Below are 24507 nucleotides of genomic sequence, written 5' to 3'. Positions count from 1 at the left end.
TTAATTTTTGTGACCTTGACCTTTGACCTACCACTTTGAGGTCAAGATAAAAGTTGTTTGTCTTGTTAAGACCGTTAAGACGAGTTTACGGGGTTTTTAATTTTTGTTCTAGGACCATTCTGAGCAAAGTTATGAAGTACTCAAAATTCCCAGATTTTGATCTTTGAACGCTCGCAAAACCCGCAAAAATTGGAAAGTCGGGGTTTTCTCAACTGATTTTTAGTTCAATTAGGGCAAATTTAAAGCAAAAAAATTAATCAAAATCCATCGACCCCTGGACAACAATTTGTTGAGTTCAGAGATTTGGCTCAATTCACAAGTTGCTTAAACCCTAAATGTTTGAAGCCACTAATAGATGGCGCCACCGTAGACTTTCGATTTTAAGGCACTTCCACTGCGATTTCAGACTCAATCTAGCTACCGTGCATTCTTCAATTAATTTGCTTTTTTTTTTACGTGCTGAAAACCAAAATCGGTTCAGCCAATCGCCGTAGAATCGTGAAAAACTATTATTTGAAATAAAAAAAAGATGTTTCAACGTTTCTACGGCGAATGGCTGAACCGATTTTGGTTTTCAGCACGTCAAAAAAAGCAAATAATTTAAAAAAGCAAAATGGCTAGATTGTGTCTGAATTCGCAGCAAAAATGCCTTAAAACCGCTTAAAACAAAATTTTTAAAAAAAGTCTCTGGTTGCGCCATCTGTTGGCGGCTTCAATAACTAAAGGTTTATGCAACTGGTCAATTACATAAAAGTTGCGGGTTTGCCGAGTCAACCCGCACCCGCACCAAACCGCACAACACCAACCCGCACCCGCAATCCGCCATATTGGATTTGCAAAATCCGGACCCGCACCCGCGGGTTTGGTGCGGGTTTGCGGGTTCAACCCTCAAACCCGCGACCCGCGCAAAGCACTAGAAAATAGCACTCGGCATGCAGCTGGAGTAAATTTCGCCCGATTGACTTTTATATTCGGTGCCCTCTCTAAAATAAAATTTCCCTCCGAGCGGCCAAAAACAAAGAACAACGGGGGCACTTCGGGTCGAGTGCTTTAATTAAAACTTTCCCTTTTTGGCTTTGCAAGAATCAAAATAAAGCGACACGACTTACCTTTTCGGGGCGAGTGGATTTCCTGTTGCGAGCAGCGGCCTCCGGACATCACGAGTTAGGAAGAATAACAGCAGCAGCAGCAGCAGCAGCAGTGGCGAAAATAATCCCTTTGACTCATCTCTGTGTTGACATTCGGTGACAGAATTAATCAAAATGTTTGCTCTCGCTTGCCGCTGACGTTTTGAATCGAGTTTCGTGGTCGAGCAAACAGCATTTGGGTTCGATTATCGGGGAGTAAAACTGCGGCTGACGTTGGTTCAGAAAATGCTTTATTCAGTGGTGGAAAAAGTCCAAAAAATACAAGGTGCATACTAATTCAATGACAATGAATGAAAATGTCTGCTCGTCGCGTTACAAATTTGCGCGCCATCGCAAAAATGATCGGTATAATAATCCAAGATTGTGTGTGAGTGAGTGAGTGAGAGAGAGTGATAGACACTTGCTTACTCCTTACGCCGTACCATTTAAAATTACCATTAATTTATCAATTGCGTTATGAGTTTCGTAGGTTTAATCTTACAATGCAGAATTCGAGAAAAACGATCGTGTGAATTGTACTATGCAATCAACTAGCACAAGTTGTCGCCTTCGGCTCGATTCTTCATCATCATCGGTCAGTACCTTGAATACAAATCTGTTGTTTTGTTTTCAGCTACAGCATCTCTACCGAGGTTTAATCGTACAGGTTTATTCAAACTTTATATTAACAACATTTAGTTCCGAGTTGGTTTGTTTTAGTGCAGCTGTTCCAGAGCTTTATCAAGCTAATTTAAGTCTAAGTCATGACAAAACTACAGAGAATGGTTTTTAAAGTTCGTTCTTTATGCTCTGACAGCGAGAGAGAGAAGGAAAAAAATTAGTTTGATGCGCTCTTTAAACTCTAACCGCGCTGATCCGGCGCACGTCCGCGTCAGTTCGGCTTTAAAATGTGTGATCCTGTCTTTAATATGTATATACGTTAAACTTGATCCTCGATTCTTTTTAAAATTACAACATATTAATATGCAATATAATTGTACAGTCTACACAGAGAGATTGCGTTTGTTTTTCGTCCGACGTGTATGTATTTGAAACGAGAGTCGTCGTCGTGTTCTCCTCTCCTCTTAAACTTTATTTAATTATTTAATTTATCTTGTGGGTACTTCGCTAATTATCTGAATACACACACTCACATCCATTGAAAAAAAGGTTGTCCTCCTCTCGGTGAAAAGACAACGAGCCCCTAACTAGGCTACTTGATGTGTTTTTAAACCGCTAACGAGCATAATTTATTTTAAGTTTAGTAGTAGTCGTTACACATGCCGTAATTTTAACGTTCTTTAAGTATGGTCATTACGTCGCCTTAATATTTATTAGAAAAAGTTTTATTTAGCTTAGGAAGATTAGAGAATGGCAAATCGTAAATGGGCTGTTAATTAATGCAATGAACACGCACCGCACCTTCGGTGTGGTCGCATTCGTTCGTGATGAAACAATCGGGAAAGGGGAGGGGTCGGGACACCGGGGCCGATGAACAGCTACACAGACTATCAGGAAATTACAAGTTTCGCAATATACACGTACACATGTGCCGCTCTTCGCTTTTAGAGTCGCTAAGGTTCCAGGAAACTCGCGTGACTAGATAATTCGGCTCAAATTTTTTGTCGCATCTTCGGACGACATTATTACGTGTGAAACATGGCCGACGGCCAAAATCAACGGCAGAACTCCAGCCTTTCTAAATACGCATTGCATTTGGTCCTTGAGTTTAAAAAGTGGATTGGTCTTTTGCGTCAGATGTTTGTGTTCGAAGATGTAGGATGATATGTGGCACCACCGTCCTATTGCAAAGATTAATTTCAGGACGAATTGAAGATTAAATTTATCTTTTGTGGTTTTACAGCATATAGTTCAAACCACAGAGATAACTGCGGATGGATTTGAATCACGATTGGAGAGAAATTTTGTGCAACTAACCCTCCTTACACAAACTTTCCGAATTTTTTATTTAGTCAGATTCTGTCTCTGCAATAGGATGGTATAACCCCAACCAGGACCTAAAGGTGCACACCAAGTTGATTATGTTTATGTAAGAGACACGACCCCCTGAAGAGCCTGCTTTAAAAATTATCTAAAGCTGCTTTTATGACGTCACAAAGCGTGTTGTGGGGGCGTGTCTGATACCAACATGTTGTAACAGCCAATCCTGGTTCCACTCGACTGATCGTGAGAGTTAAAGTGACAAAATCTTGCCCTCAAATAAGCAACTGCCAACTGCCCTTCACTAAAATTCCTTTATACTTTAAAAATTTTAAAATCAGAAAGGGATCTAAACATTAGCAAAGTTTCCAATCGACAGTGGCGCCACGAACGATTTCGAACGCAAACAAATAACGCAAAAACCCCACACAGAGCCCAAAATTAGCTGGGTCACGGAAATGAACATACAGTTCGCACTCTAAAACGGGCGTCGCGGCCGAACTCTGGCTGTCTGTCGCAGCAGTTGCTCGCAAACTTTCTTGCTTCTTTCAAGAGAGGAATTGACAGTTTAAAAGTCCGCGGCCGCAGAAAGTTTTCTCGAGTGAGTTTCCAGCAACTTAGTCACTCTATTTTCGACACTGTTTTTATAACAACAAGGTATATAGAGCGAGAGAGAGTGTGAGTGAGAGAGAGAGAAGAGCAGAATGCCGTTCTCGATCGATATCATTTGCAATTGGCAGCAGGGCGACTCCATGCAGTGTGTTGAGACCCAAATAGCCAAAATACGCACACACGTACCCTCTAATCGATACCGCGGACAAAATTAATACCATTCGCGAGCCTTTACAACCATGGAATGATCACTTAACTAGTAAAAAACAAGCTTGTGCGCTCGAGAGCTCTCGCAATTATTTATAATTTCTTTTTTTTTCTTTCGGGCTCGGCTTATTCGACGCAATACAATCTCTGCGGCATGAGCTCTCTCTTGTACACGCTACTTGGTTCGAGTTAATTGAGTCCAGAGAATAAATCCGCTGACGCTGCTTTGGTACAATCGATATAATAACATATAATAATAATAATACACTACGGATAATCGCAAACTGCGTCTTTTCCAGCAGAGAGACAGACGTTTCTTTCCGAACAAAAAATCAGCTCAACATGCATAGTTTTTTCTGGCAATATTTCTATCAGTTCGTTCAACACACAGTTATTAACGCGTTTAAATATCGATATTATAACAACAACTCACATTGAGAGAATTTTACAATGTTCCGTCGCTGCAGTCACAGTTGCGTGCCGGAACAAAATTTGTGTGTGTATGTACACCGCCGCGGCAAATTCGAGTTAAGAAGCGGCGCGGCGTCGATTGGGTTTCGCTGGGCTGCGAGAGTTGTCACGTGTTCTTTCTTTCTTTCTCAGAGTTTTATAAAAAATAGCGCGCCATGCAGTGAGCAAGAAGGGCCGATCGTCCGGGGCTGGCCGCGTCGTCTACTTTGGTCTTGCGTAGGGCACTGCCCGGAAGCGGGTGCGGTCCGCCCCCGCCCCTCCGGCAGGGGGCGCTTTGAAGCTCTTCCAGTGGCCGCCCGCAGCTGCGTCTGCCCAAATGCATAATTTTTGTCGCATTACTCGTCTGACAGTGAGGTTGTCTGTTAGATTAAGAGAGTCGGAGCTGCATTTTGCTATTTGTCGCCGCCGTCCGTCCGTCGGAAAATTGCTTTTTGCACCTTCCGGGAACGTGCGTGTAATTGAAACGAATTACTCTTGGCAAGCACCGCTGTCATATTCTTAAATTAGAGGGAATGCCATCACGGAATGTCGCGTTTAATGAAGCTTGTCCTGTTGCGTTCAGACTTAAATTAAACTACACCGGCCGGACCCTCGGGGGAGCGAAACTTTTTTTATCCTTTCTTTCGGCGACAAAAGCAAGACAGCAGCAGCGACAATCTTCGCGTCGACGGCTGTTTATTCCAAAAAAACACGGGGCGCGAGGGACGACTTTTCACCTGTTAATCAACGCCCGCGGGTGATTGGAATAAATTCCGTCGACGCCGTCTGGTGAATTTTCTTTACACTTATGAATAATTAATGAAGTTTAATTAAATCTTTGAGGGCGGATGGATGAGAGAGGAACCTTAGCGGCGTGCATAAATTACGCTGGCAATAATGAAACTTGTCGCCGCGCGCAGAGAGAGATGATAACATGACCTTTTTCCCGCGAAAAATGCTAATATTTCCCTGCTCTGGTACGGGTTTTAATGAAATTTTGGCTATTTGGGGCTGGGGAGTTTTAATAAAAGGCGGGCAAGGGTAGCAAAAGCTCTCTGTTTGTCACAACTTTATGATTCTGCGTGCTGTCGGTTGAAAAACTGCGACACACACGCACGCAACCGGCTCTCGAAAGGAGCCAATTAGCAAATTTTCGGCAGGCACGCAGCAGAGCGTAAAAGTTGTTCTCAAATATATTCAAAGTAAGCTACCCGTGTCTCCACGCCAGAACACTGCAGCAACGCAAACAGACGAAGGAAGCAATTAACAAGAGTCGTGTCAATTAAAATTATACCAGCAGGATCGCTTCTTTGCGTCTCGGCTGCAGCGACAAGTGCACACTGCAGATTTTCTCCCATCACAAAGCCTCCTCGCGCCAACAGCGGCTAAATTAATCCTCTTTTTTCTCACTGTGCAAACGCTAACTGTGCTTCACGCTCAAAGGTCTGCACTGGAGTTCCTAAAGCGAGAGTGCTTTAGAATAAAAAACAGAGAGATTTTCTGATTTTGCTTGGTTTTCCGAACATTTATAATTTTAACATCAAATTTTGGCTCTCAGACGATAATTTTTCATATTTTCTAGCGCCACCGCAAAATAGTTTTTTTGCTTTTGCTCAATTTTTAAAATAACCAAATCAAAATCGTGCTGTTTAAGCACAGACTTTTAAGCGTGTTGCACAGGACAAAACTCTGTGGAGCCAATCAGAGTGTCTGGCCGAGGCTCACTCAGAAAGGAGGGAACGCTCGGGGAAAGCTCACGTTACCGAGTAATTGACGGGTATGCAACCTGCACGTCGCGATTGTCGGAAAAATTGCATAAGTCGCGAAGCTATAGAAGCATCGAGGAAACTACACTAAAATGCTTCTAGCCGTTTCACAGCGGCATCTCTTTTTTTGCAAAAGGAATAATTTAAAGCGACTCACAACAACTCGACACTCGGTGCGCACGCGATTTATGTGTGTGTATACAGTTTTGACACATATTCGCGCGAGTTTTTCCTCACAAAACGATGCAAGCAGTGGAAAATAGTATAGAAAAAGGTTTGCCTTTTCCGCTTCTCTTGATGAAATTCATGTGAGTAGCAGTGAGTCGTCGCGTTTTCCGCGAACAACACACTCAAACGCACTGTGAAGCGAGCGTTCGCTGTTGAAAAATTCGCGTCGCAGCCTGGGCTGTGAAAAAGGATGACTCCATTTTCCGCTTTATATCTGCCGTGATAAACGAGCAAACACGCTGGAAATTGCCTTTTTAACTTTTAAAGTGGATAGATACTGTGGTTTTTTGCACACGAGCTATTTCGAATTTCATCTAGGAAAGATAAAACGCCTTTTCAAACAAATTTATAGGTGAGTAAACAAAAAACTCATCTGTTTTTCTGATTTTTACGCAACTTGCACGTGAGCGACTTCATGGCTAAAAGGAAAAATAATATTTTATGAACTGGTTGAAAAATGAGTTTACAATAGGGAGAATAAATTTAAATGGAATGTGCATGTTCAAAAAATTGTGAATTGTGAAATTCTGGAAAATGTTGAAAAATGCACGCGTTTTCTCAAATATCGTTCCCATGAATATTTATTCAACGCAAAAATAAATATCGCTGTTTTCTTTGAGATTGCCTAAAAAAAATAATAAAAATTGAATAAATGGGGCGATATTTTAGCAGAAAAAAACATGAGTGGCATCCAGTTTGATATATTCGCCACGCATTTCTGTTTTATTTCTGATTTCGAATACTTTGTCTCAGCAAAATTTTTACACCAGTGTGTGGCTAAAGAGGGAAATTCTCCTCTTTGTGAAATGATTAGGATTTGTACTAGGTAGACATAGTACGTCAATTTAAAATCTGGAAAATAAGAGCCAGTTTTTACGGTCACATTTTTTTTGCATAAAATTTAGTTAGCTTACAATTTCAAGCGTTAGATTTAAATTAAAAAATAAATGCAGAATTTAGCAGATCTTTTTGTTAAAATTATTACAAACTACGAAATAATTATCTCATAAAGAAACAAATTGGCAGCCATTTTAATTAAGAATAAGCTAAAAAATACACCCTAACTGATATATAAGTCTATCCATTTATAAAACAAACATTTTTCTTCAAATCACAGTATTTTCCACTCAAAAGTTGTAGCACAGAATTCCAGAATTTGAGATTTTCCTATTCGAGCTTGTGCTCGGAGAAGGAGAATCGATTTTTGGGTGAATTTCACACCGTTTTTCACGTGCCCGGGGCATGCGCCGCGAGTGGGTGAGGGACACAGTCATGTTATGATGTTGAGGAGAGGACAAAAAATCGGGCGATGCCGTTTAAGTGAGCCTTCCCCGGCACAGATATGGCGTACTTGTGCGTGTATATAGTTAGCATTGCGTCTGGCTGGCTGAGCTGAATCCACAAACACGCGCGCGCGCGGCGTTGTATGTTTTGCGTAGCTTTGCATGGTATTATATTGTCTGCAGATCCAGCTCTAATTGCGGGGAGAGAGAGGTGATAAAGGGGTGATTGAGAGTCGTGTGTGAGTGCAATGTCAATGTGTACACGCGCACGTGTGAGTATGTGTGTATGTGTGTGTGAATGTGAATGTTTAGATGGATACAACAAGAAAATCGATTTGCCTGGAGTTTGATTTTTCTTTTCTTTACACGCGGTTTAGCAAGTTTTTTGTCTCGTAAAACAGGTTCTCGGGTTTAGATTGTGTGTGCGTTTGCAGCACATCAAGCAGGTTGATTTAATTACTTTGCTGAGTGAGTTAATTAAATTGCGCGCCATCGATTAGATTCCATCCGTGCTTAATTAAAATTTAGGAGGCCGCTGCCTCGAGGGTAGCTCGCTCGCGCATTCTTGCTAGTTGGAAATGCCTCTGATATCACAGCGCTGTGTTAATAAAATGATGTGTATTATCTCTTGGAAGGCTAAAGATCACAAGCCGCTCGTATTTTCAGCAGCAGGTCGTGCTGCCTGTTACTCGTTAGCATGCACCGCCACTCACCAGTGTAGCCATCTGCGGGCTCGTAGTAGTCCCCCAGGTTGTCGTCGTACTCGTCGTAGCCTCCGTACCTGCCAACACAACGCGCACCTCTGTTAAACACTTGCTATATATTTCATCCACCGCGTGTCCGACGCCGCTGGGCTGAAATATCTGGCCAGCAGAGTTGAGAATTAAAGACAAAAAATTCTTTAAGAGTCAAAACAATCGTGAAACTGCCCAAATCGCGCTACACTTCGTAGATTTCTTCAAACAAGCAAATTAAAAACGGATAGTTTAAAAACACCTGATGTAATTTTTATCGATCTTTAAATCTTTGTGAAAAAATTAGTAATAATGAATAAATTACTACCCAGAATTATTAAGTATTAATGAACGCGTTTTATTTGGTAAGCTCATAATATTTGTACATTCTTTGTTGAGTTTTTTCATCACAATTTGATTGGATCAAAAATAAAATATTTACCCAATTTTAAATTGCAATTATTTTAAAAGGATATCATTATTCTACAAAATTTGTCAATCTTGCTTTGCCTTAAACATTCGCTGAACATTGGGGAGAGATAAAATATTTCTGGTGTTGCTATTTAAATTTCTGAGAAAATTGACGAAACCAGGATTATTTATTTCATCAGAAAGGGAAATTTAGCACATAATTCACACAGCCGCGTTGGATAATTAGCGAAGAGAGGGATCGAAATGAAGCGAAAAAAATTGGTTAAATCGCACTAATATTTTTGATCAATTTGGCAAAATCTGATTTTGAACCATTAATTCCCCCTTACTTGATTTTTGCTCATTATATAAATAGACAATTGTTCCTCAATTCGGAAGCCACAGATTCAGTGGACCACATGCCCGAGTTAAAATTCAAAATGTTTTTAATTTATAGCCTACTTAAACAAGAAATCTGTCCTTTGACCGTTTAGAGCCACATATGTATAGAGCTTGCCAATAAATATTAATTTGTTAAATGTTTTAATAAATTAAGATTTTTATTGTCTATACATATTTTTAAATGTTTCAAATATTTTTTACCATAATATGCATAAACAATGTATTTTTTGTATTTAGTTAGTTAAATAATATTAATTTGTTTTTCAGAACATTTGGAGAATTTTTTTAGAGATTTTGTATTTTATTTTATGTTTTTATTATAAATTTAGATGTTCAAATTGTAAAGATATGCTTGCCCAAAAACATTTTTACTCACTTCTGATGTTCTGCTAACTATTTCAAGTATGGTATCCTTGCCATTTTAGCGCTACGTAATCAATGATGGACTCTAAACTCATATAAAAACAGCAAAATATAGATCCCACCCAAAGATGTCCTAGATCCTAGATATAGAAGGACAAAAAATGATGTCCTAAAGCTAGGACGTTCAGTTTATTTCCAATTATTGAAATTGTAAATCCCTTAAATGGTTGTGGTTTTCCTTAAAATTTAGTGTGCTGATTGGTTTAAATTTAAAGTTATCTGTAAATTTGCATGAAATAAATATTATGAATTAAATAAAAGCCGGGATTTTATTATCTAAAATACAGTTTGGACAGACTAGGGCACAAAGATTATTTTTTACTCCTTCTACTCAGCTTTCGAAGCAGCAAAGAAGACCGTCAGAAAAACGAGATACTTTGTAGTTTCAGATTGAGATTTTAATGTTAAGATTTCAGTTAAAATTCAGACAAGTTGCATGGAATAATATCCAATTGTTTTTTAGGGTTTGCAGAAGCCAATAAGGAAAAAATGAAAAATAACTGTACCAAAATATGAATCTTATTGCAAAAATTGTAACTGTTCTGAATTGCTACAATGTTGATCTATTTTCTTATAATTTCGACCGTCTGAAACATAAATTTATAAAATGCGCTTCTGTCGTTTCATCAAATAAAAAATTGGACACATTATAAATGGACTCACTTAACACCTACTTGAAGTAATTTTAATTTAAATGAAAAAAAAGTTGATTTTGGCATTGCTATACAATTCTTTGGAAATTGCACGCACTCATTTCAAGTTCGTATCTCCATTGAACGTACCAGAAAAATAGAATTCCCTTATTTTCTCTTCCATTGACGCTACTGCCTATATCGTGTGGCAAAAAGTGTGATCGAAACTCGCCTGCAGGCCTGATATTGTTCTAGGCCTGAATTGTGAGTGGCAGCAAGTGGCCCGGATGAAATTACACCACTCGTCGGCGGGTGTGCATATGCATGTATAGATGTAGATTGTGTCGCGTGGAAAAACGAGAGCATAAAACGACGAGAGACACATTTATGCGGTGGTGGCGCCGGCGAGTGGGCTGATGGAACGCGCGACGTGAGTGGCAACTCAATTAACACAATGAAAAATTGAATGCGCTCAAATGAGCTAGAGTGGCCATCGAAATGATTAAACGCGGGTTGACGCTCAATCAATTAGCGCTCATAATATGAAAATTAATTAGCACGTACGTATCAACATTTTGAGTTGATTGAAAATTAATGGATAATAATATCTGATTTTATCGAGTGATTACAGTTAATTAAAAAAGCTGTGTTAAGAAAAGATCAAAATATTTTTTTGTTTAATTATAGTGCATTAAAATTTGATTTTAAATAATTAATTAACCAATTTAAGGATAAAAAATGATTGTATTTTATATTTTTGTAAAAATAAGTAGAGAGTGCTTATCTATCATCATTTAATTTCCGAAATTATTATTCCTCCGCAGGTATTTTATGTTCTTGAATGATATTTGAATTATATTCCTATAGAAAAAGCGCTAAAAGTTGATCAAAATTCTCTTAGCAAGGTAAAAACTGACGTGTTCTCTTCTTGAAAAGGGCGGACAAATACCGAAAGTGTGCACCGGCATCACTTCGCTCGCAGGTATCGTGTGTTGTCAGGTTTCGCAATAATAGCAAGCGTGCCCCGTGGCGCCAATTGCGGTCTCTGAATTGAAAATTCATGGAGTTCCGAGGGCGCCCTGCGGGTCACATTTTTCTGGCCCGGCTTCGGGAAATAATTCTTGGTCTGGTGGTCTCTATTTCCTGTCAGCTTTGCCGAGGGATTCCAGCTGCCTGCCTGCACAATGCCTTCCCTCGGGCCCGAGCAGAATGCCGGCGATAAATAAAATCTTCTGCGGTGTGGCCTCAGAATATTCAAAACAAGGTGAAGGCGAAGGAGAAAGAAAGAGAGAGAGAGAGACTTGCCGGCATATTTCACTCTAATTTTATTTGCGGCTCCAAACATCGCAGCGCGCGCATAAAGTGATAACCTAAAAGCTCTTTACAGACTCGATTGGATTTAGCGTAGTGCGTCTTTGAGGGAGCAAAAAAATAAATGCATCTCGACGTAGACGCATTCCGCCACGCTGACGACGCGGAAAAATGAAAAATAATAAAAAAATCCACTGATGCAGCGAATAGGGTAGGGAAAATAATCGATTTTTAACGCGTGAGTAATCGATTATGTTATGGGCTCTTTTAGAAACACCATAAAATGATAATTTTATTACATATTTGAGTTTATTGGTCCAGTATTTAATCCAGTTGCTTCATTTGTGGTCTTAGAATGAGAGAGTCCACATTTTCTGAGGGAACAAAATATGTCAAAAACTCTCCATTAACCGTGGAAATTCGCTGAAATTCACCAGTTGCAAACGTCCTTGGTGTTAAAAGCCCCCAACAGATGGCGCCACAGTATATTTTCGTAATTAATTTAATTTTAAGGCACTTCCGCTCCGATTTCAGACTCAATCCTGCAACTATGCTTTCTCCACTCAATATTTTTTCTTTTGACTTGCTGGAAACCAAAATCAGTCCAGCCATTCGCCGTAGATAAGCGTCGGAAAATATCTATATTTAAAAAAAAACTTTTCACGATTCTACGGTAATTGGCTTAGCATATTTTGGTTTTCAGTACGTCAATAGAAAGCATATTAAGTGAAGAGTGCACAGTGGCAAGATTGAGTCTGAAATCGCAGTGGATGTGTCTTAAAATTAAATTTATTACGAAAGTATACGGTGGAGCCATCTTGTGGCGGCTTCAAACACCAAGGGCTTATACATCTGGTGTATTGAACGAAAAATCTATTTAAAAACAAAGAGATTTTTTACAAAGCCTCTCCAGTCTAAAAAACAATAGGATGGAACTTGGTTCAAATCTCGCCAAGCTGCACAAATTCAATAAACACACAATCTTCCATTAAGAGTTTCCTTGTGAGCAAACAAAGATTTAGTGAGAAAGCTCTGTGTGATTAGTAGAAACCATTTCAGCCGTTGTTCCTGATAATTGATTTGATAAAAAAATTCAATCCCATCCATTTGAATCACGATCGATTTTACTGGGAATGAAGAGGATTTTACTCTGCCAAATACATACATAAATACATGTATTAGCGGTGGCTCGGAAAGTATCATCAAAGTTTTGATTGCCTCTGAGGGAATTAAGTGGAATCCATCCTTGGCGCGAGGAGGAGAAAGGCACGTCTTTCATTAATCAATAAAACTGTCAGACTTTTGTTCACGCGGAAAGTTTGGAACACACCACGACAGTTCATTAGAAGCAACTTTTCTAGGAAAACTCGTAGCCATTAATCAGTCGAAGGCTGAAATATTAATTCGAGCCAGCGCTTTTAATGAAATCACGCGGTGAACAATTAGAAATCCTTGCGGGGCAAAGTCGTAATTAGAGCAGAGTCCGTCCCCAAAGGTGTGCCGAGAACAAGCCTCCTTTGTCGCAGGCACAAAAAGGCCATGAAAAACACACACACAGCGCGCCGCTTGCCCGCCGCCTAGAATTGAATAGAAAACACAAGTTTTCCCAATAGGACGACAAATCTCGGAGGCACGCAAAAAGAGCGCACGAACAAACACGTTTCTGTGTTCAAGCTATGACTGCAATGAAAGCAAGCCAAGAAAGAGAGAAAAAGAAAGAAAGGGAAAAAGTCGCAGCTGCTGACTGCCCCCCAGGTCGGTGAGTGCAAATGAAATATGAAGGGTCGGGAATTTAAGAAGGCTGACTTAATTTTCCTGTGCGGTTTGTTAACATATAAATACTAAATTAGTTCGAATCACACAAAATTAGGACTATAAACTAACAATTTAAGTCCTCTGTATTAGAACCGAAACTTTCTAAAGCTTGATGGAAACCTTTAAACACGCAGGAAATTGAATAAATCAATAGTACATGTTGGTTTCCAAAGATAATTTAAATTTTTAGTTGAATTTTAACAAATCAATAACATGAAATAGTGTAAAATTGAATTCCTATAATATTGAAATTAAATTTTTTCTTACTCAATTCACCAGTTGCATAAACCCTAAGTGCTCGAAGCCGCCAACAGATGGCGCCACCGTAGACTTTCGATTTTAAGGTACTTCCGCTGCGATTTCAGACTCAATCTAGCTACTGTGCATTCTTTAATTAATTTGCTAATTTTTGACGTGCTGAAAACCAAAATCGGTTCAGCCAATCGCTATAGAATCGTGAAAAACTATTTTTTGAAATAAAAAAATCTTTTCCAACGTTTCTACGGCGAATGGCTGAACCGATTTTGGTTTTCAGCACGTCAAAAAAAAGCAAATTAATTAAAAAAAGCAAAATAGCTAGATTGATTCTGAAATCGCAGCGGAAATGCCTTAAAACCGCTTAAAATAAAATTTTTAAGAAAGTCTGTGGTTTTACCATCTGTTGGCGGCTTCAATAACTAAGGGTTTATGCAACTGGTCAATTTTCACTGTTTTAAAATTTAAATATTAAAGAGAAATTGCAACTATCTGAAAATTTAATCAAATAATCCGTTCTCGGTTCTCGATGAATGTATTGTAGTTTTAAAATAATCTTAAACCGTATAAACATCAAATTTTTTCTTGCAAAAAAATGCCTCAAATTCCCAACCCCTGAAAATGCGTCTTCTGGGGACTGATGCAGCGCGTGATTGTTGCGGAGGTAAAGCAAACAAGAGCTGAGGAGCGGGGGCGCAACACATGCGAGGTGAAAAATTAATCAGAACGGGCGGCTGGTATTAAAATTCTCATCATGCAGATGAGCTGTGGCCATCACGGCCGGCATTATTCACCGGCGTGCTGAGCAAACACGTCCGCCGAATAATTTATGACTCGGGGCGCCTGTCGGCCTTGGCCAGATTACCCGGCGCTGCTGGTCCGAGACGTTTTCCCGCGAGAGACAAATTTTTGCAGCCCTCCTCGGAGTTTACAGGTCGTAAAGTTTCGTTTTTGCCCCCCTGTCGAAGCGAGGCCAAAGCCCCGATCGGCCCGGAGTGCTTTTTATGGAGAGAGGTGTGTGTGTGTGCGTGTGTGTGTGTGCTCCTGATTTAAATGCGGTTTTAACCTGGCCCTCTCACCGTTCTCGTTCGTTCCGCATTCGCAGTGATAACACCCTCCGGCGCTTGATTAAATTTTACTGCGTCGTAAAAATATTGTTCGCCGTGTGCGGGATGTGGGTAATTGAAATCAGGTTGGAAAAGCGTCGGGACGCGAGCGGAATGCAGAGCATGTGGTGTTTTTCAACACGGAAGCACCGCCGCAGTGTATTAGTAAACCGTATTAAAAGCCAACGGCTGTAAACATTGCTTCAATATCTTGCTAAAATTCATTTCAGTCCGTCCGAAAAATTGGGGTGACCACTTTGCCTCGTCAAATTTGATTATCGTTCACTTATACCAACGGTAAAAAAATATTATTTTTAGATGGGAGAATGCCGTAAAATCGATCAAAACGTTGGAGAAAATTTCATTAAATCTGAATGAGAGAAATCCTGCTGGGGAAAAATAATTAATTTTCTTTCGTAATTTCAAAAGAGATGATGGATTGTCGTGTAGTTGTATATGTAGTGCAGAATAAATTTATATTTGTTTCTTGGTAACTGAGGATTATAACTAGACGTAAATTTCACAAAAAATAAAACAACGTTCCAAAAAGTATCCCGATAAAATTCGCGTTAATTTTGACCCTCGGTTCATTTAAATTGATATATCTTGATATCAAAACTGAAATTTCTGCTATTTCTTTAACAGGAAACGTGTGAAACAGGATTCAATGAGTTGGTTTAGAGCAAGGTTAATTTAAAGCGTGCCTTTGTAATCTTTTAAAAGGAGTGAAATCGATCCCTATAGGATTTAAGATGGAAATTGCTTTAAAATATAAGATAGATCCAATGTTTTTGTTCGATCTATATGGAATTTCATTAGCACACTCTATTAGATGTGTCAAATTGATCGGTGTCACAATAATTACTTTTTTATTTAGAATAATTGGCCTCGGTTTGGGAAGAGAAATTTGCAAATTCACTCTAATGGATTAATGTAAATATTAATCAAATATTCTGGCCTTCTATTTGATATCAGAAAAGTGCAGTAAATTTGGTCATTTTACAGAAGCTTTGTGTTTTTGATCTTCTATAAATTACTGATACTTTAGGCAAAAACAAATCATGTTGAGTTAAAATGATTATCTAGATTGGTTTTATGATTTTTTGATCCTTGACAAAAATTTTCAAGGCAGCGAACTCGAATTTGAATGGCCAAATATGTTTTATTGAATGAATTTTATGTGCTTTTTCAGACATTGCGGGACTAAATTGTTGTGCCAAAGATTTTACGTATGAATAGCAACAAATGTGGCAAATTTAAATAGTTCCCAGCTCCAGAAGAAAAAAAAGTTTTATTTTAGGTCTACACTGTTCACGATCAATATATTATTGGCAGAGTCTAATAAAAGGATTTTTAATCTACCTATCGTCTACTCCACCAAAATTTAATGACTAAATAATAAAAGTAAATTCAATGAAAGTGTTACTCCCTCAAAAATAATATTTACATTATATCTAATTAAAAAAATTACCCACACAAATTGTTATATCAAACTTTAATGTAAAAAGACAAAATTTAAAATTATGTGATGTAATTCAAAAGATTAAATTAAGTTTTTAAAAATATTTAAATTTAAGAAATAAATTTTATAATATTTTTCAATTTATTTAAATAACGTTTTTAAACTTTGTCTTTTTAAAAATTTCAAGCTAAAATTTAATTTTAATTATTTGTTAAGTTTATTAAAATTTAATTCTTTTGTTCAAAAGTAGCGCTGCAATAGTTGATTTTGCAAGAACTTCGGCAATAGTGGTAAAACTTACGTTTATTTTGGAAGATAGTTAATAACATTTTTTGTCATGTTCTGGTGTCACGATTGAACCCCTAAAAGTTGTACTCACCCCACTGGGTCATACGCGTTGTAGTAGCACTCTTCGTACTGGTAGGACTCCTCCATGGCGACGCGTGCGCGGTCGAGGATGCTCATGACCTTCTGCTTGGGCGACGGCCGCACCAGCATGTTGGCCCCCGGGGGCGGGAGGGGGGCCTTGCGCATGGGGTGGGGTCCGCGGGCGCCGGTGAGCGGCGGCGGGAGCAGGCTGCCGCGCCCGCCGCGGCCCGGCATTGGTCCCCGGAGGATGGGGGGCGGCGGCGGCAGGCCGCCGCGGCCCCCTCGGCCGCCGCGCATGCCCAGGGGCATCCGGCGGCCCGGCATTGGTCCCACGCTGGACACCGGCGGGCTGGTGACCGGCGACGGCGACGACGCCGACGACGAGTTGGCCCCGTTGGCCCCCGGCGAGTCGTCGCCCCCGCCCCCCAGCGTGTTCTGCAGCAGCTCCATCTCGCGCATCTGCTCCTGCCGGATCTCGTCGTTGCTGTCCGGGATCAGGTACTTGCGCACCTCGGCCAGCGCGTACGCGATCCGCGCGTGCGCCTCCGCCGGCGGCGCGTACGCCGTGATCTCGACGTGCAGCTCCTCGCTCAGGTGGCAGTACTTCGGGTCCATCGACGCCCGCAACTCTTCCTCCTTAAACACACAAACAAAACAAAATTATTCTAGAACTTTGGGTTTGATGCTTTTTTGGTTAAGATTTTTCTTCCTAAAAGCTCTCTGAATTCAATGATTTACGGCATATTGAAAGCTATCGAAATAATTGGCATGGCTGTAAGAAAACCAAAAACGTTTGAGCCAATTTCACTGGGAGCAGCAGAAAATTGTCCTGGGGTCTGGCGATTTTGAGAAATATTTATGTTACAAAACTTTGCCGCAATTTAATTAAAATTGCAGAGAATTCCGTGGATTTCCAATTTTTGCAGAGAGCATTATTTAGATCACTAATTGATATAGGAAAAAAATTAACAATATTTGAAGCAGCTGATCAATAAACAATTTTTTCTCCAGTTTGCATTAATCAAAAAATGACCTTGCTTCAGTAAAAATTCAAAGTTTTTCCATTTTCCTGGCAGATTTCGATTCCTCTCGTCAAGATCTATGTAACAGTGCATGATGATTTTTGGGGAAACTCTATGTTTTGGAATAAAATCAGATTTCTAGTAAAGGAGACAGTTCTCACCATTTCAAAAGCAAGCTAACTTTAAATCCACTTTTCTTAAAAATGTAAACTGCTACTTAGGTCAACTGAACTTGTTGCATTGACAACAAGGATTGCCCAGGCTTTTCTACTTTGAATGCATTTTTCGCAGGTTAAGTGCTGACAATTTGACTAGATGAGCGTGTAAAAATGTAAAGAAAAACTTAAACTTGATTAAAAATCTCTTTTTTGACCCTAAGAACGCAACTTAATATTTACCAAAAATTCCGCTTTTAAGCCAACTTAAAATGTTCGACTTGACCCGAGGGGAAAGATCATCTGAAATTCAATTTAAAGAGGAATGATACTGGAAAAGCCTGGAAAATGCTTGTTGCCAAAGCAAAAACTCATCCCTTAGGATTCAGTTAAAGCCTAAATTGACCTAAGAAGCGCTGTAATTTTTTGAGAAAATTGGCCGGAAAGTTACCGTGCTTTTCAAATGGTATTGGCTGTCTCCTTACTTGAAATCCGATTTAATTTCAAAACCAAGAGTTTCCTTAATAAGTGACATACACCGTTGAACAGATCTCGACGAGAGGAATCGGAATATGCCAAGAAAATACGTTCAAGCACTGTAAATTTTGGAGAAAATTGGCAAAATTTGAATTTTTATTGTAGGAAGGTAATTTTTTTATTATTGCAAATTGTTGAACAAATTGTTTATCGGTCAATTGTTTAAGGCATCCAACAATTTAAATAATTTTCAATTGTTGCCCTGTATCATTCCACTTTAAAGAGGAATGATACTGGAAAAGCCTGGAAAATGCTTGTTGCCAATGCATAAACTCATCCCTTAGGATTCAGTTAAAGCCTAAATTGACCTAAGGAGCGCTGTAATTTTTTGAGAAAATTGGCTGGAAAGTTACCGTGCTTTTCAAATGGTAATGGCTGTCTCCTTACTTGAAATTCAATTTTATTTCAAAATCAAGAGTTTCCCCAATAAGTGGCATACACCGTTGGACAGATCTCGACGAGAGGAATCGGAATATGCCAAGAAAATATGTTCGAGCACTGTAAATTTTAGAGAAAATTGGCAAAATTTGAATTTTTATTGTAGGAAGGTAATTTTTTTATTATTGCAAATTGTTGAACAAATTGTTTATCGGTCATTGTTTAAGGCATCCAACAATTTGAATAATTTTCAATTGTTGCCCAGTATCATTCCACTTTAAATCCTCTTTAGTCAATTTAAAATTTAACCAAATATGCAACAATTTAATCCATTATTTTGTTATTAAATTATTGGAGATAACTCACTAACAACAATTGAATGCCAAAAAGCTTTTTCGAATTTAAAATTAAAAAAAAATATGTTTTCATTGGAGAAATCCGCTCATATTCAAAATGGAAAGAATGATAATTTTTTCTTTTAACTCAACAGATCTGGAAAAAGTGGTGAAAGTTTGATATTTAAAAAAGCTTTAGTTGTGCAGCTACACTTATTCCAAAGGAAATGGAAAAGTAGAAACACTTATTCAAGATGGCATGATAGTCAATTAACGGATGAGAATGCATTTGAATATATTTTCAAGCTTTAGTGAGATGTATTTAACTTATAGGACCAAATTAACAATAGCATAACTTTTAACAAGTTATCAAATATTGAGCGTGATTAGATCTTGATCCAATATTTAAACAAAATAATTTATATTACTGCATGTTGATATTATATTTTGCTGTATGTATTTCAATTGAAAAGTTTTAAATTGTTTAAAAACTATAAAATACAAACAAAAAATCTTTAATGATAAAAAACTTTATTAGAGTATTATTAATGTAAAAGATTTAATTAATCTAAACTTCATTGAATGAAAATGCAATAAAAAAGACAAAAGACAATGTCTAAAAAGAAAGATTGGAGCTTTCAGGCAGGCACGTTCGCTTTTTACGCGTTTACGTGCTTCTAGCCGCCTATAAAGCTGCAGTTATTTGTGGCGACTGTAACAAATTTGTTTTTAGCGCCACTGTGTCAACCTCCAATTTCAAAGAAAGCCGCTTAATTGGTTGTTAAGCTTAAAAATTTAACGCTTCTTTTGAGTGGGGCCCGCGAGCCCGGGGAGCGAGAGGCTTGCCCATTAAAATGATAAATGTCGCAGTCCGCAGAGCAAATCTACTCTAAGCTGGATGAGAGGCCTTGTTTAATAGTCAAATTTTACGGCTCCAATTTTAATTTTTTATTTTTAAAACATAAATCCAGCCTATTTTTCGCAGACCAACCACGAAGTTTAAACATTTTCATAGTGAGTCACGTTCGAAAACGGGGCTTTTCATTGTCATAAAAAATAAATTGCGTCAATTCTCGAATTTGCCCGTGGCAGTGGTGTTTTTTGAAAGGCGCCCATCAAGCCGCATTAAAATAATAACGCACGCGAACGCCCGCCCGCCGCCGGTGTCAAAAATCATGTTCATTTTCCACTCGGCTGGAAACGAAACAACAGGTGGCGGGTAATGTGTTTATACACAAATTGCTCCGTTTCACGGACGGAAGCTTTTTATTGTGATTGAAATCACTCGGCAAACAGCAGCGAGTTCTATTTTCTATATAGTTTACTTTGCAGCCCTCCCGATATAGAGGTACCCGAGAGCAGCAGACGACGACAGATAAAACGGCGACCGGGCGCAATTCCGAGTGGCAGACACCACGAGCACTTTAGGTACGAAAAGAATCTGCCTCATCAAACACTTAGAAGTTCGTCAAAGAATTTAAAGACAGAAGTAAAGTTTAACAGAATTAACACAGACTGCAGGACTTTATAAGCTTTTCTTGGTTTAAAAATTTTATATCTTAGTTTTTACCAGCGGAGGCCAGATTCGTGCGTGGCGCAGATATGGCGTCCGGTGGAGTATGGCGCGAAAAACGGTCACCTGAAAATGCGCGAAAGGAACCAAGTTTTGATCAATACTGTGACATAATTTGCATTGCTTGTGCTAATTGTGTCTTTTGGATCGTAAAAACAAACTCTTGACACTCGTACGGCAATCCAAAGAGAGCTTTTTGTTTCCCACACTCAGACGCCATCTTGGATCTGCGCAGAGGGAACCAATTTTATTGCACATCTGGTCCCCGCTGGTTTTTACGAAATAAAATCGAGCTTTTTCATGATTTTCGCGATGTTTCCAACGGCGGTTCTAGCGAGAAATATTTATCTTGACTTTCGGTAGAAATACATAACAGTTTAATGTAACTATAAAAGTCAAAAGTTCTGTTAATAGTTAAACGAGGAAATTTTAATTTTTACCGAAATTATTTGAAGAAAATGTAAATTCAAATATAAAAACAATTTTCTATAATTTAAATGTTTTTTAAAATATCAAAGACAGAAAGTTTATGTTTAAAATAACAAAAACTCGTAATTTTAAAATCTCAACTCTATTTTATGTCCTTTTTAAAGCAGTAATTTTGAGAGCCATTAGAAAATAGCTCCTTATTTGCAGATAGATAGAAAAATTACACAAAATCGACAAAAACAAAAATCTTCTTTTCGCAATTTGCCTGCGAGTCACATTTAGACCGCTGCGTTACTCTCTTTGAACTTTCAAAGTGACAAGGAAGAAGGAAAAACTGCCAACTAATCCGGGATGAGGCTGTCAAACGCTCAACACAGAAATTGGATGATGGGGAAGTCTCTATCAAAGATTTCCTTGGAGGCTTTTCCAGACACACACATATAACGCTGCAGGAAGAATTTTATCCACCATGAGAAATTCAAACTAAAAGATGGCGGAGAAAAAATCTTCAAGCTCCACTTTCTGCTGACTCAAGTCACAAAATAATTCTTTTACGTATAATTCGTAAAATTCCCTTAAAACTTATTTAAATATGAGTAAAATTAAATTGCTTAATAATCTACAGATTCATCTGGTTCAATTTTTGTTTATAATTACCAACAATAAGGCAATTTTCCGTCATTAAAATAAACATTCCGTGAAGAATAATCAGTTTTATCTTCATCTCTGCCTATTTTTCAAGCCTATTCGATATTATTATAGTTTTGGCGTGGTAATACTAATTTAAAAACAAAAAATAAATCATGTTTTGATGCAAGAGCAAAAAAAACTAAATTTTTAATTATTTTTATTTGTTCTACATTTTGTTTTTATTATTGTGTTGAATTATAATTGTTTTTACATTTTTTATGAGTTCATATCAGCAACAAAGAGAAAATAATTAATTATCTCACATTCAATATATTTTTGAAACATTACAATCTATTCCTTGATCGATCCACATTTGGTCTAATTTTTTCATTTTTCCGCCAAAGAGAAGTGAATAATTGTTTTCTGACATAAAACGAATTGAAACAAAAATTAAAAAATATTTCCTTTTCCAAAGAAATACCACATTTTGGTTCAAATTAAATTTATTTCCGTTCGATTGCTTTCACTATATAGACAAATATTTTCCGGAGAGGTTCAACTCTCCCCTTGAGAGGCGTGCACCGCAGCGGAGGCAGATATTGTGCGCACATTCCTGCATCTAATTTTGGCCAGCCTGCCGCAATATTGGGCGAAATTTAAATGCTGGAACAACGACATAATTACGGCCTTAAACAGCCGGCGTCCTAATGAAAAATTCCACAGCGAATTCGGTGCCGACTGTGTTTTCGGGCCTCGCACCAGGGCGCGTCGAGCATGTCATTGATCAAATTTATTATCAATAAACACGGCCCATTACCGAGTCATAAAGTACCACGGCGAGACATTTCGCATTTTATAATAAACTCGTAAACCTCATGAATAATAAAGCCGGCGGCAAAATAGGGTGAATATAAATTGAGCGGCTCGACGCGCGCAATCTCGCTCGGGCGGCCAGGCAAAAAACTATTATTATACTTGAGGGTCGGGAATTTAAGACTGTTAGACGTTAGATTACGTCTGGTTTTCTTACATACTCTAAACATGCATAAATCACGTAATTTCAAGTCTCTTGAGGCACGTTTAGAGCCGTCTGAATCGCTTGTGGAGCCTGAGAAACACTTGAAAAATGCATGGTTTTAATTTCCAGGGAATTTACGATTTTCAACAATTATTTTTTTATCTTTTAAATGAACGGCGCGTTTTTAAACCTGTTGATTCCATATAAAGAATAAGTCTTTGAGATTAAAACATTTTGTTTAATTCCAATTTTTGATCTGCTGTGTAAATTCACAATAGTTCGATTTCATATTAAAATGTCCTTGATAATGCTATTTTTTTAATTTAAATAAATTTCGTGCAATTAAAGACTGTTTTTGAGGAAGTTTCTGAGCACACCAACCGATTCTTGAGGGTTGCATTAGGTAAAGTGGATATTTTTGCCGACCAAAAAGTGCGTAGCACAAAAAGAACTTTTTACCGCCAAAACAATATGAACCTACATGCGAAAACTGCGCATGCGTCAGAGCTGGTGTGGCCGAGGAGAGGCTAGCAGCCTGCGGTTGGTGCGTGCCAGCTTTGACGCATGCGCATTTCTCACAAATAGGTTCATATTTTTGGCGGTAAAAAGGTTCTACTTGTGCTACGCTTGTCGCGCTGCACTTTTTGGCCGTCAAAAATATCCATTTTACCTAATTCGACCCTCAAGAATCGATTGGTGTACTCAGAAACTGCGTCAAAGACGATTTTTAAGAGGATTTGAAGGGGTTTGGCTGGACTGGAGTCATAAATCGCAGCGGAAAGGTGCCTTAAAATTGAAAGTAACCACTGGTGCCATCTATTGGCAGCATCAAGCATTGAAATAAATTAGTGAATAGGTTGTGGAAAAAACCGACGAATAATTCTGCAAAACCGTTTAAAATATGCCAATAAACCGTAAAAAATTAATCTTTATCTTTAAAAAAAGTCTAAAATACGCAACCCTCGCACACTTTGATAAATTCCGCTCCCCGTGCGGTGCATATTATCCAGTCTGGAGGAACGTTCGCGTACGCGTCGTTTCATAATCCGGGCGCGCGTGATCCCTGTTCTGGAACGGTTATCCCTGGCCGGCTACATCTTCCTTTTAAAAGCACGCGCGGTGCATAGGATGCCGATAAGAGAGGCGAAGGAAAGTATCAGAGCTGCGCGCGCGATGAAATTTATTTCGAGTTTAACAAGCGCGCACAGAAGGAACAGATTGCGAGCGGGACTTTACTGCTGCTGGTTTAAACGTTAATGCCCGGGAAATCCCGCGAGAAGCCCGGCGCACATTTACGACGCCCTCATTATATGCGAAATGTGCAACAATATACAAAAGGGACACCGAGGAGAGACTGCAAGTAATGAAACTCGTGCGCTGCCAAAATAGGTGCGCTGAGAGGTTTAAATGTCAATTAACATTAAACACGACGTCTCTTATGCTCGAGCCAGTACCAGTGTAGAGCTACACTCTCAGGCATCTATTTCCCAGGCGAGAGGTACGGAGGGCGTTTACTTTTTAAGACTCTCTGTGACTTGCTTTTTAAAACCTGAAAAGGACTGTTTTATGCTCCGAGCAGCTGGTTTTTTACAAGGAAATTTTAATACTGCATTTTATATTCATGGCACCTTGTTTACGTTTATATGGGATATAATTAAAAATATAATACTTTTAACAGATACAAAATTGAACTTCAACACTTGGTTTTTTTAGCCAATTAAAAACTCGATTTTAGTTGATTTTACAAATCAACATACATAGGCAGGAATGAAAAGGAGATTATTTGAATTTTAGGATTAATTTGAATTTGAATTTTTTTTTGCTCGATTCCCTGATCAACACTTCCCGTGAGCTTTGAGCCCACTGGATACGAACGGCCACAGAGGAGCATCTTTT

General features: G+C 38.7%; 2 protein-coding genes across 3 annotated transcripts in view; both read right to left on the bottom strand.

The window, feature by feature from the left end:
- Vps35 (Vacuolar protein sorting 35) overlaps positions 1 to 24507 on the bottom strand; it is a 197252-nt gene that overhangs the window by 128397 nt on the left and 44348 nt on the right. The window lies entirely within an intron of this gene.
- LOC135944321 (KH domain-containing, RNA-binding, signal transduction-associated protein 2-like) overlaps positions 1362 to 24507 on the bottom strand; it is a 146046-nt gene continuing 122900 nt past the window's right edge. The window contains exons 4-6 of the mRNA XM_065491171.1: positions 16545 to 17170; positions 8328 to 8395; positions 1362 to 4666 (exon numbers count right to left, since the gene is read on the bottom strand). Of these exons, the coding sequence (XP_065347243.1) occupies positions 4560 to 4666; positions 8328 to 8395; positions 16545 to 17170 (801 nt within the window). The 3' untranslated portion in view covers positions 1362 to 4559. The remainder of the gene's footprint in view (positions 4667 to 8327; positions 8396 to 16544; positions 17171 to 24507) is intronic.

The sequence above is a fragment of the Cloeon dipterum genome, chromosome 4 (genome assembly GCF_949628265.1).
Source record: "Cloeon dipterum chromosome 4, ieCloDipt1.1, whole genome shotgun sequence".
Lineage (NCBI taxonomy): Eukaryota > Metazoa > Arthropoda > Insecta > Ephemeroptera > Baetidae > Cloeon > Cloeon dipterum.
This window is presented reverse-complemented; position numbering and strand designations above follow the sequence as displayed.